The sequence below is a fragment of the Mesitornis unicolor genome, unplaced genomic scaffold (assembly GCF_000695765.1).
Source record: "Mesitornis unicolor isolate BGI_N332 unplaced genomic scaffold, ASM69576v1 scaffold11316, whole genome shotgun sequence".
Taxonomy (NCBI): domain Eukaryota; kingdom Metazoa; phylum Chordata; class Aves; order Mesitornithiformes; family Mesitornithidae; genus Mesitornis; species Mesitornis unicolor.
Window position 1 is genome coordinate 2891 of NW_010190299.1, and position 13552 is coordinate 16442.

General features: G+C 41.8%; 1 protein-coding gene across 1 annotated transcript in view; it reads right to left on the reverse strand.

Moving 5' to 3' along the window:
* Positions 1–1983: 1983 nt before the first annotated feature.
* Positions 1984–13552, reverse strand: part of NYAP2 (neuronal tyrosine-phosphorylated phosphoinositide-3-kinase adaptor 2) — a gene marked incomplete at its 5' end in the record, with an annotated part of 28380 nt that continues 16811 nt past the window's right edge. The window contains 2 exons of the mRNA XM_010186359.1: positions 1984–2114; positions 10672–10884. Coding sequence (XP_010184661.1) covers positions 1984–2114; positions 10672–10884 — 344 coding nt within the window. The remainder of the gene's footprint in view (positions 2115–10671; positions 10885–13552) is intronic.

Below are 13552 nucleotides of genomic sequence, written 5' to 3' on the forward strand. Positions count from 1 at the left end.
ACTTACAGGGAGAGAAAGCTTTTACCAGTTTTCGTTTTGTTTTGAAGCCATGTCCATAACACACATTATTCAATTAACAAGATCATCCTCTACAGCCACTCGAAAATTCCTCTTATCATCCTTGTTCCTTTCTTCTGTATGAAGCGAGGTGGATTTTTCCTTCACAGTTTCAGTGAACCCTGGCTGCAGCTTCTAAGTGGCTCATTATCTCTTCTATCACACCAGCTTCTGGTTTCAAGGCTTATTGTTTAGTTCTTAATATAAACTGAGAGACTAAAATACCTTCAAAACATCCAAGGTGCCTTTGCCATTGAGTAAGCAGCAAAGCATCAATGTCTGCTGTAAGACCTGTTTAATCTAAAATCGCATACTACGTGAACACTGGGACACTCAAAACCTTTGGAAGTACCATTACCCTAATTTTTTCCTTACCTGAAGGAACACTTGGTATATAAATGGGTATGGTATATAAATGGGATGTCATCTTGAATCTCCATTATAGATTTTATTTTCTTAAGTAAAATGTTCTTTAGAAATGTGCAAGGATCTGTCAGGCATCCTGTCCAACAGGCTCAGGAGTAATACAATAGCCTCAGGTCTGCAGGTTAAAGAATTTTAACCTGTATGGACTAAGCTAACCAAATATAACCTTCCTAACAAGTAGTTGGCTGTCTGGATTGAAGAAATCCTCTACTTTGGTCAAGACCTTCTAGAAACAACTCACCAAGCTACAAACAGCTTAAATACGTAATTATTGCAAAGCAGTCCTTGGGGAGTTTTCCACTCAAATCACACTGAAATTTCAATAGGATTATGGGGACTAATTCCCTGAAAGCCAATTGAAAATTCACCATCTAAGTAAGGGTGTTTTCGTGTGTGTGTACATATATGTATGTGTACAAATATACATACATGTCTATGCCTCCTCATGCATATCTATACCCCCCGCCAACCCTCCTCCCCACACACAGAGTGATGTGTAGGCCGGTACAAGAACACACAGGTGATGCAATACTGAGTGCTTTGAGCTTGTCAGAAGGCATTCACGTTGTGTTTCAGTGAAACCTCTTCTCTCAATTGCTACTCTCAGCAGTTAGTTCTGTCAAACTAATAATACAGGTCTGCGCTGCAAAATGATACAATATTAGTATTAGCATATAAAATAAAGGTAAGTATAGGTTTCCCATGTCTTTATTTCTTTTCTATTTTCTCTCTATTGGAGAAATTTGCCAAATCAAAATGCTTTCATTTCTTTCTCAAGGGTTTATGTGGCATTTTAGTTTTGGTTTTGATGAAAAAAAGAAAAGGTATCTCTGTTTCAGATACAAGGACATGTTACCCTTTTGATTTGTTTTTTGATTCCTAACAATATACAATAAATATAACTACAGTGGACTATTTAATAGTCTTGTAAGCATTACATGGCCTATAGCTGAAGAGAGTTTAGCTGCCTTAACTAAACAAATAACTTGCTGCAAAAGCAGTTTTCAGGACAGTGATAAATCACAGTGTAATACAATCATGCATAAAGCTCAAAACAAATGTGAGACTGGCACAAATATTAGAGTACAACTGGGCAGAAGTCAGGTATGTACAAGTCATTGACAAACATTGGTGCAAGTGCTTTAGACAAGACATTTAAAAGAAATTTACATAAAAACATAGATTAAATTTATCAAAGTCTGATAAATTTTAAAGACGGTAAACATGAAAACATGAAAAAAATTAAAAACCCGACCAATTCATACAGTACAGTTTTACTACATTTATATTACAGAATGAAGACAGAAAAGGATACAAGGAATTAGGAGCAAAGAAAATTCTACTGGCTGCTGCCAGCAGAATTTCACTGCTAATGAGAGATGCGCACACACAGATGCACGCACACGCACAGAAAACAAAGACAAAAACCAAAAACTCATTTACTGTAACAAATGACAGACACAGAGGTGAGAAACATTTGGCATGTTGCAGCACATGAAGTCATTCACGATTGGCTAACGATGGTACCTGGCTCGGCTGAAGATCACTGGCTTGCCTGAGCGGAGTAATGGACGAAGGAGGCACACCTGATGTAGACGCAGACCGACCTAACCTGCAGCTTGCTTTAGGCTCTGTGAAGGAAGAGAGAAGAAAACATTCCAGTGAACAGGAGGTGGGTTACTGCTGCAGTGAACTGAAACAGGGTGCAGGCAGGATTCTGTTAAACACAGACTCCAGGCTTGGTTTCTAGTTAAAGTCTTGGGCCTTTGACTCATGAGATCTTCTTGAGGTCAGAAGAAGGGGGATTACGACAAAACCCATTCCATGTCCCGGCCTCTTTCCTCTCCTCTAGCATGTCTGAAGCTAAAGTATAGAGCATAAAGCGACAGACAGGAAGCACATAAAGGAAACCTTTTAGTTGTCCCCACCAGTGCCTTTTTCTACTGCCCAGAAAATACAGCAGCGATTTAAGGGAGTTAGAGTGGCTTCTGGTTTCATCTCTTCATCCCAGAGCTGAAGGAGATGGCAGCCCAAAAATGGACTGTGCTGAAGGAAAGCGTGAAATGCCAGAGAAGAAAGACAGGAGTTTATGAAAGACGTGAAGATAGTGTGGTACCTAATCTGACAGTAACAGCAGTGAATTGAGAGATGGAAAGTAGGAAGAAAGGAGAAAAAAAAGAACATCAACAGTGGCAAATTCTGAAGTCAGTTCTCCAGAACTGAGGCAATTACAAAAGTGGAGGTTGCCTTGAATAAGAAAAGAAAGCTCTATTCCAGAGAAGAACTACACGGAAATTATAGTTATCTAATGTTCCTTCTATTGTATGTGGAGGCATTTCTCAGAAGGCTCCCATTGACTCCCAGCACAGTTGACTGCTCTTAATACACCACCACAGGGGTGACCGTGCAGCTCAGGCATCTGGAAAGGTTTTGGTCTGTGAGCTATGCTGACACCAGTGTGCCACCCCAGAGCATTCAACACCCTACACCTGGTCAAGAAGAAACTGCCTTTTCCTGAGAAAGGGGTCAGCCTGCTTCTGCTCGAGAAAAATATTTTTACATGCATTTCCTGTTCAAGGCCGACGAAACATCTCTCAACCCCTGACTTTTGGCTCAGATGAAAATGTTTGTTCTCCTCATATTTTATAAGCCTTCCTGCCAACCCTGCCCCTGTCTTTTCTATTTAGTGGTCAAAAACTGAGACCAGGGACATTTGCACTCAGCAAATACACTTTATACAGTAACACTTTCAATTTTAGCATTGATAGCAGTGCTTTACCATGAAGAGCAAGTAATTACAGTAATATCATGCTGCCTCATGATGTCTTTAAAGAATTCCTCCCATTCAATCTCATGTTTTCAAGAAGAGAGGAAGGACCTAGGCCTCGTGCAATCCTAGTTTAGCAAATTTGCCTTTGAAGAACATGTCTTCTCATGTATCTTTTGCTTGTGTCTCTCTGAAATGTATTGTATCATGCCTCATTTACACTGCTGCTTTGTCTGTGTTTGCTTTATACTAATATCTCTATTTTCTGCATGGATCTCTGCTGCAATCACTAACCACTGGTTGGGCCATTGTTTGAAAGGAATAAGATGTCCATCAGTAACGTGTCCTTAAGGTCAGCTGGCACATCTTGGAAACTCGAGGACAGCTGGCACATTATGCCACCTACCAGCGACATGCTGAAACGTGTTCTTCAAATCTCACTGATGCTTTTTCGCTGTCACCTTACATGCTTATTTTCCTAGGATATTGCAGAATTCAACAGGGTATGAAGAAGAGCTATCCACTTAAGCTGGAGGACTCAGACCAATGAAAGCATCTGTATGGGTGAATATTCATCGACTAAATATTAATAGGTTGGTTAACATCCATCTGGCTGAGCAGCAAAAATATTTATGCTGTTCAACAAATGCATTATTCAATTCCCTCATTCCTAGTCAGTCTGTAAACATACCACGAGTCAACACGGCAATACGCACGCAGAAAGGAGCAGACTGATCTCCTCCATAACCTTGCATTTTGTACATAATCTGTCGATTTGCTTTTTTTGGACTTGGGCAGTTATTCTGAACGTTTGATTAGATTTGTTTTTGTTCTGCTTTCACACTGTCTGTGTGCCAGGTTTCTGACAATTTCTTTCAGTAATACAGATATCATAATGGATCGTCATGTCTGTTCCCTCCTGGAATTTTGCTGGGGTATCAGAGAGGGCGAGAATTGGGATTTTTTGGGGTTGTTTTTCCCTTCTGCTAAGTAGAGGCTCTGTTTTTGCTGTGACAAGCTGATTCAGACACCCAGCATGTAAAAAACTCCAAGGCACTGTCTGCCACTGCTTCTGAACTGTTTTCTTTGCTTTGGGAAAGCAAAGCAAAGTGTCATAATTTCCATTTTGGATATATGTGCAACAACAAAAGATTACCATTTCTTTGTCAAAGATACTCCTTTTATCTGGCATCAAAGAAACAAAACCTATCACACACAGATTAAGTATTAGCTCCTTTATCTCCCTGTAATTTATTTTACAGTATTAAGGAAACTATCGCCATTTCCATGGTGATCCTCACAAAAAGAGGTTTCAGAGGTGGCTCTATCTAGCTTTTTTTAAGTCCAGGATGTTGCGTTATGCAGTGAAAGGTTGGTTGCCATTTCATTGATCTCAGACTGAACATTTTTTAGCTTAAGTAAACGCTCTATTCTACTGTAATTAGTGCTGTAAGTAACACGTTCACACTGCACACTACTGTGGGGAAAAAAAATGACCATAAACGGTCTCTTGCATAAGTGACACCCAGCTCACTGCTCTTATTCACCATACTGAGGCAAACTGGATTTTGATCACTTCAAAAAATAACGGTCACTTCAAATAATAACTTCTGCTTTGGGCTCTCTAAAAAGGAGTAGGAGGTCCTCTTGCGTAATTGTGTACATCATCCAGCCACTTTCAGTATCTTTACCTCGCTGTTTACATGTTTTAAATGGTCATTTCAGCTTCCTTGCAAGGTCTGCACATTGAAACCAATTCTGATTCTGGAATGAAAATTAGTTTTCTTATTCACTGCTGGGAATCTTGAAGGAAGAACAACTTCTGCTAGCAAATCTCAGGGATGGTTTCTACTGTTTAATTCATGTTTACCTCATGTGAACAGTACTGAGACAGCTCAGTAATACCATCCGAAATGAGTAGTCCCCTTTGTGACAGGAATGCATGGTGTGGAGCAGAGTTTCACCAGCCCGTGTGATAAGCACAGAGGGGAGGCTCTGTAGATGCCTGTCTTCTGAGGAGGACCCATTCGCTCAGGGTCCATGATAATGCAAGCTAAAACGCGTCCAGCTCCCTGCTGATAAAGTTAGCACGGCACCCCGTCTCTTCACTGTGAGTCACTACACCGTGCGGGCGGATCTGCTGGTTCTAAAGAAAGTAAACTTGCCTGAAAGAGGGTCCCAAGCACGGGACCCTCTCTGCATCCACAGCTAGGGGCCTTTTGACACTGCTGTAAGCCACTGAAATGCTGACAAGGGCTAACAGCCTACTGCCAAGCTAGGGAACGCACAGGCATATGTCTGAGTGCTTTGCTGGACTGGGGCCAGGGGATGCAGTGCACTTGAGTAACCATTAGAGATGCCCGTTGCAATCAATGGGCAGCATGAGGTTTGAATTCAGCAGATTGCTCAGGGTAGCTAGAGCACTGAATCACATATTTAGTTATGCTATGCACAGAAATGTTAATGGGATTCACTTGCGAAATTTAACTGTCAAAACTTTGATGGTATTATTCTGCACAGCTACCAATGATACATCCCTCACACTGTGCCATATGAAAAACTTACTGCTCACCAAGTGCCTGAACCACCTCCAGGAGCCGGGTGCAGATGCAGTGTAACACAGCAGGGGCTGGCAGGTCAGCTGCGTCTCAGTCCCCTGTTCTGTCACTCCCAGCAGCCACAACACTTCCAACAATGGCAGTGCTTGGGACCATGGCCACCTCAGCATGAAGTAAACCCACGCACGTCGTCAGCTGCAACGGGAGCAGCGTTACTGGACTCGCAGGTTTAAGCTAAGTCCTGACAATGCCAGTAGGATTACACATGGCCGTAAGCAAGTGGACAGCCCCAAAGGACAGCATTAAGGATGAGAATTTTAGGAGAGACTATCCAACACAGAAATATAGGCTTTCCAATCACAAATAGGATTGCCTTGAAATTGTGCACTCAAGTATGCATTTAAGCGCTCACATAAATGACCTGTTTTCCAAAAGTGCAAGTGCTGTCATCATATCTAAAGATGTAAAGGCTTGGCTGGTTGCATTTGGGGCAGGGGGTGTTGCTGGATTTTCCTCAATAAAGCAGATGTTGAAATGTGACAAGATTTACGGAAATATTTTTGATCAGTTTTATACCAATGTGCTGTGGCTTCCGATATTCTCCAGAAATACAACAGCTCTGTGTGGTTTTTTATTTTTGGAACTTAACAGGAAGAGCTCTTTTATTCATCCAAGGAAGCCTTCATTCTGCCTATCCTAATCTTAATTCAAAAAAATACTCTGGCTGTCACTTACATTGGAGAAGCTTCTTATCCTGTCACAGTCTCTTCTTTGCACATGAAAAGAGAAATATTGCTTATTTGCAACAGCTGCCAAGAAGCACACTTTGCATTAAACAAGGCGATGTGACAGGCTGAGAATAATCACATGCAAAAAAAAAAAAGCAAAAAAAAAAAGCAGAAAAATAAAACATGCATATTGGAAAACTGAATCACATCTGTCATCATCATACTGACCTGGCCGCGTTGGTCTGCTAAAAAGTAAGCTGAAACATAACTTGACATTTTGAAACCTTAAGGCGGAATAAACTATAAAGTATCCTGTCACTTTAAAAAAAGGTATTTAGGACTTCACCTGCAGAAGCCACTTAGTGCTGAAACAGCACAGCAGCATGTCAGAGTGAACCACTTTCACAAAGGGAGCACTGGACCTGTGGAACTCAGTGTTACTAGATAACTCCGTTATCAAAAGCTCAGCAGGTCTCAAAACGAAGTCAGGTAACGAGAAAAACCACGTCTGTATTAGACAGGTGTGTTTTAAATTAAGATTTGTTCTGAACTGTCACGTCTCAGGTTTATGTCAATGACTGAAGCAATGAGGTAAGGAATAATCATGTCCTACTGGCTGTGTATTTTCCTTAAAATGTCTTGCTATTTTTCTCTGAAGCTTTTGGCGTGGGTCACTGTCAATCCCGGGGCTCTGGGTCAAAAGGACAATTGTGCAGTGTTCCAAAGAGCTGCAGCACCACTGCTGCAGAGAGCAGCGTGTACTTCTACAGAGGCTCTGTGGTCCTGCACCCTGGAGATCACACACCGGGCTCATGGTGCACTGGGTCGATGCCCTCGGTGTGCAGCTCCCAGTGTTACTCATTTTCTTTAGGGGACAGGCGCTGCTAGGGAAGAGCTTGTGTGCAGAGAACACAGATGACCAGTGGAGGCAAGGTCTGGAAATACTGCATCCTGGGCTGGACCTCGCTGGGCAGGCCGCCCAGTAACATATACTTCCAGCATTATGTTGCCTTCACTTGGAGTATCCTTGAGGATTTAGTAGCAGCAATACTCTGATATTGCCTATGAAGAGAAAATTTAGGGGTTGGTGAGAGTACCCAGTCGTCTCTGAGTGAAGCAGCCCTAGCTAGCATGAAATGAACTTTGTCCCTGCTCCCTTCTCGTACCAATACATGCATTGGAGGCACTGCTCTGTTCTCAAACAGCTTGAACTTAACTGTTCATTACTTTTACAAACCCATAATGCTAGCCAGTAGTTCCAATGAAGGGTGGGCATTTACTCCCTGATTGTCCACAATGTTTTCAACTAGAATACTAATGGGCTGGCTGAGTGACAAGCTGACGGTGATTCAAAAACAGGACACAACAACAACAGAGTACCCGAGTTGTAAAAGGCAAAGGCAGTGCAGTGCCTGTCTCCAGCAGCAGGTGGCAATGCAAAGTGCTTCGTGGTCGCACTTTGGAAAACAACAGCAACATTCCAGAAAATACTCTTCAAAGCTCCTGGAATGAAGTTACCACAGCCTTCTGTCTCACAGATCTCACTTGGCTGTTCACTGCAATCGCACTGACACTCCTTTCCTAAATGCCAGCATGCCCCCAAACCACTTACACTGCTTTCCATAAGAAATAATAGGATGCCAAGAATCAGAAAGTGGCCCTGACAAATACGACATATGAGAGCACAATCAGGCATTGGAGACAGTGATTCCCATATGCACCTGACAGGCCAGGATCATCTGAACAAGATGACCAGACAGCTCAAGATTCCGCTTGGAGATGGCTCATTCCCCCTCTGTTGTCACCAGCAGGTGCATAAATGGGGAGAACCCACAAAATATCAGCAGTCTCACTCAGGTATTCGCTCGGACCACTTCAATTCCTAGTTAATCTGTGCTGCAGCAGAGCTGTCTGTTGAGCACGCATGAGAAGTCCTTTTGCATCTTTTCTGTTTTACAGCAGAGCAATTCAACCCCATTTTCTTTAAATTATTCCAACACTGCCCTAATAAATGCCTGTACCAGTGTGAACTAGGAGGTAGACAGCAAACCGCGGTGTTTCAAAGACATGTCTGCACAAAAAAAGAAGCCTTTTTTCTCTTATCTATGATGTTGGAAAGTGAGCAACAGCAACAAGGACTGTACTGGGGACTGCCTTGATTTTATTTGGTCCTGTGGTAATCCTAAGTTCTAAATTCCTACCACAGAATTGCTTTATCTCCTTGAGAAAAAGAAGCATTTGTATCCGTACAGATGTACTAAATCTCTCTTCTTGCACTCTGCTACAGTTCTCATTGAATTGCGAAGAACGAACCGCTGCACTTCATGTACAAGTTCACTGAGGAAAGCTGCATTATGAATGCAATGCCCTACTGATTAAAGGTAAAACATGTTGCGCAGGCAACAGCCAGTGACACAGGAAAAAATATTCACGGCAGATGAGAGGCAATATTCATCAAATGAAATGCCATAAAAACTGCGAGGAAAGAAAAATCATAATCAGATCTCAGATTTCAATCATAAAAAGGAGTCAAAATTCAGCCAATAAAATATTTCCATAATTTTTCTTTGACAGTCCTAGCTGTGTAAGACAAAGTCACAGTTAACTAAATCAAGGCATGATTCAACAACTACTACAGTCTGCTGATGCCAAATGAAGATGGAGGCCAACATGTTTTGTCTGTTTATGGAGATCAACCAACTCTTTAAAACTGATGCAGGAAGATGGAACAGAAGTGCAATATTTTGCCAAGAACTTACTCTTTAATTTTCATTTTCCTCCATTATACACCATACTGTCATCTCGCAGAACTGAAAGGTTGGTGCACACCTTTGGTCTAGTTATCGGATGTCCTGACACTTTGATGTGGTAACTTTAAACCCACCTTTTCACCTGCGTTAGCACAGATAATGCTTTAATACACTGGGAACAGAATTTTTAACAAAGCTATGAGCTAATCTGGAAAATTCCTACCTACCAGGATGCTCTGTGAGTACAAACAAGTAAGAAAAAGGCAGTAACACCCAAATAACCTGTGCCAGAGTCATGAGATTTGCAGAAAAGTCATGTTTGCTTCCCCAGGAAGGACTATCTGTGGGATCTGTAGCAAGAAAAGCTGGACTACATGATTGCTGCAAATGACATGTCACATCAGCAAAGCCTATTCAAGTTATATACTGAGTATCAGGTGTCATTTCCAGCAATACAGGGGAAACGCGAGTCCCATTATCACACAGGGAAGCCAGGGGCAAGCACCGCTGCTAGCTCAGCACTGTAAAGACTTACCTCTGCCAGTGATTGCCCAGCACATCTCTCATACAGGAACAATTTCTTGTTTGAGTGGCTAATTCATGGTCTTGTGCGTACTGAACACTGACCATAACGCTCCAGTACTATATATGGCAATTGCTTTTAAAATGGGTGTTTTTCACAATCCAACCAGTAAGCAATGCAGTTACTCCTTTAGGAGAACTGGCCAGTCTCAGAAAGTAACAACGCAGTGGTTCTGCCCGAGCTGTACACACCTGTTCATAGATGTCCGTTCGTGTATCACTTCTGTTTGTCGTAGTCAATTTATAAACAAGCCTGCAATATTTTTCATGGTTTATGATATTCCACTATTTTCTATATACAAAAATTGATGAATAAAATGGATAGGTATGAATTTGAGACTTCTGAAATCCATAGTCACCTTTCTAGAAATGTATGTACAAGCACAAAGCAAAGGTTGCCTGTGTCCACTCACTGCCTATCAATAAGATAGGCTTGTTTCTGCACAGTTTTTGTGATACTGCATGTTATATGGGAATTTATGAACCTCTCTCTAAGGTGCCATCCTGGGAGTGTCTTTACCGCAGCATCCCTTTTCAGCATCAAGTGGAATTCCCTACTTCCTTGAAAACAGATGTTTACGTGCTCATTTTACCTGCCACCTTCCCAATCCTGTTCCAGTACGGAGCACAGGCAGATAGCGCGATACCTACGACAACTACAGCAGTCAATGGGCAGGACAGATTCTAGGAGATACTTGGAAGCCTAAAGACTCCAGATGCTCACCTACATCTGTGTATCTGTAGAGATCCTTCTGCTCACAAGGAGATTTATGAGATCTTCCCTGATCTGCTGCTTGACGTACCTGAGCTGTTGCTTCCAGCCAACATGGTTGGACTGACAGAGGATCTCCCCAGCCTGCTGGACACCACAGGTGGGCCTGGCGTTCCATCCCATTCCTGAGCTTTCCCTGGCTCCCTGGAGGAAGCTGTCCCATGATGGCCTCCCCTCTCTTTGTTTTCCAGCTTTGGTAGTGGTTCAGTGCTGTGACTTCTGATCTTCAGCTCGTCTAGTGGTTCTACAAAACACACAATTGCACATTTCATTACCGAGTTCTGCTGATTACCCACATCATAAAATCTTTTGTTCAATATTTCACAAATACCAATCATAAATCTTTCAAGGGCAATTTATATCACAATTTTACCTCCAGGCCTAAAATCTACAGTTTATGTAGGTCTCAATATACTTCTAAATTATCATACACAAAGCAGCAGATGGGTAAAATATAACTTTTCTGTTACAACATTTATCCAGGAAAATATTTTTGAAAATGGTATCCTACAAAACTTTGCTTCTATTAGCAATTTATGGAAATACTTTAATTCTTTTCAGCTGTCATTTCAGTGGGAACAAGTACTTCTTCAGGCATTTCTATGGAAGCTCTTTCCTAAGGCAATATTGTGCAAAGAATGCATCTGTACTCCTCAGAAGCTCTAACAAAAAGCACACAATACACAAAACTGTCCAGTGTTAATATCTTGGGTGTACCCCGCACCATAATCTAAGGAATAAAATTTAACTTGGTTGGAAAATCCTTGGAGCCAGAAAATTACTTTCTGCTTGCAACACCATAAGTCAATATCAGGAGAAATTAAAAAAACAATTGAATGATTTTCAAGTGAAGCAGTGACGTCTGCTTTCTTCACGGCTGGTGATTTTCTGTTCTTTTCTCAAGACCCTCATTTCTTTTCTTGCAGGTAGAGCAATGCATGGAAAAACAGTTCATTCCTGATCTTTCCCAACTCTAGCTGCGAAAAATTGACATGGAAAAGTAGATACAGAAGGAACATTATTCTTTTAGTTGTAACTGCTAATTACTGTGCTTGTCAGTTACTCAGAGCTTGCTAAACGGTTTGCCTCCTTTTAGCAATAAGAAAACCAAACATCCCTCTGAGTTTGGAATTACACACCTTTTATTTAAGCCCAAAGACATAAGGATGTCAAGACATGATACTCTCAGTTCTAGTCACTCAGGTTTATAAATCAAACCCCTGGCGTACCTTAATTTCTGTATGCATCTACAGTCTTGGAATTCACATTTGCTAGAGACAGAAATCTGCCCTTGAGCCCTAACTCAAAACCCTTTTGTGGCTACAAGGGACATTACAAGATTTGGGAGAGTCAAGCAACAGGAAATCTCCAGGAGCCATTTGCAGGCAGGCAATGAGGGCAGCTCCCCAGGGCACCCACGCAGAATGGCAGCAGCCTGGCTGTGCAGGACTGCCAGAGATGCACCAGCAGAACTTGTCTCAGCAAGGGCCTCCTCTCCCAATTATCCCTATGGCCAGGAACTGGGATTATCCAAGAGGAATTCTACGCAGATGATGCAGTCCCACATGAAGAACCACATTCAAATCACTTTGTCTGTGGCTCCAAACTTCCCACACTATTTACCTCTGCTACAGCAAAAAGTGGAAGATGCAGTATGAAATATCTGTAGAGTATGGCAGAGACCCTGCCTGTGCAGAACAGTAACAATATCTCTCGTTGTTTTGAGTTCTTTCACATTCCAGCCTGCAGATGATTGTGATGAGCAACACCACAGTGAGCCTGAAGTTTCCTCAATGAAATGGCATATAAAGCATGTAAAAACAACTAACTGGATATGCAGTGCAATATGTAACCATTAGTTTATTTCATAAATTACTGTCAGTTAATAGTAAAAATTAATGTTAAGGATATCATACTGCAACCTTCAAGATTTTTTTTTATTATTCACAGTAGTAACACTCCATGAGAAAATGATAAAACAATCCCACATTAGCAAGTCTCGTAAAATAGGATTCAGTGACGTCTTATGTGACAAAGACGTTCCAAAATCAAACCTCTTCCTTGAACTTTTAAGTCACTTACCTACTTTAACGTATGCAAAAAGACACTGTAACGAAAACCCAAACTGTTTGTTTTCCCTAGCTGGTAACCCCAGCAGAGAACAAGGTGAAAAGACAGTCTGAATCAATACAAGATGACGTCTGCCTTTCAGGGACCTTTGCTGTGACGTGTCCGTAACACACCTCTGTGACTGCAGAGACACCTGCAAATACCAGGAACCAGGCAAAGAGCTGTAGAGCCCAAATTGTAACGAGATTTGAACCGTTTCCGTTATCAACAAATGCGCCGTTGCATTTTTTTCTTAGCACTGATCTATCAAAAATAACAATGTTCTTTTTCACATAATAGATATATGCGATAGTATCTTAATTTTCTCTTTACACCAATAATATTCACTTATTTAAGATGCTACTTATTATCAGGGGAAAGGAAAGATGCAAACAAATTTCCAAAATTATTTCGAGAAGCACACAGTCCTCGTACCCACAAGTGCAGGATGCTGTCTAGACTGCAGCTCTTCATTTCCGGGGAAACAAAGAGAAAGCCAGAAGAATAGAATACTCTTTTAAAAAGTCAGAATCCGGCCCTGCAAGCACCCCCCCAACTTGGTGCATCAGTCACTGTATTTAATTTATTACGTCATTCAGCTGGAAATGCTGTGATTGCCTCAATGAAAACCTTCTCTGTGTGTGCCTCGTTGATGCTACTTCAACACAGCCCCTCGACACTCCACAGGCCGCGCGGGCAGCCCTTGGGTGCACTGGGAACACTCTGGCTGAGTGTGGGGCTAAGGACTCGCCCACTTCGAGTTTACCTAACAAAGAAGCTTTCGTACTTGCTGCCTGATAAAA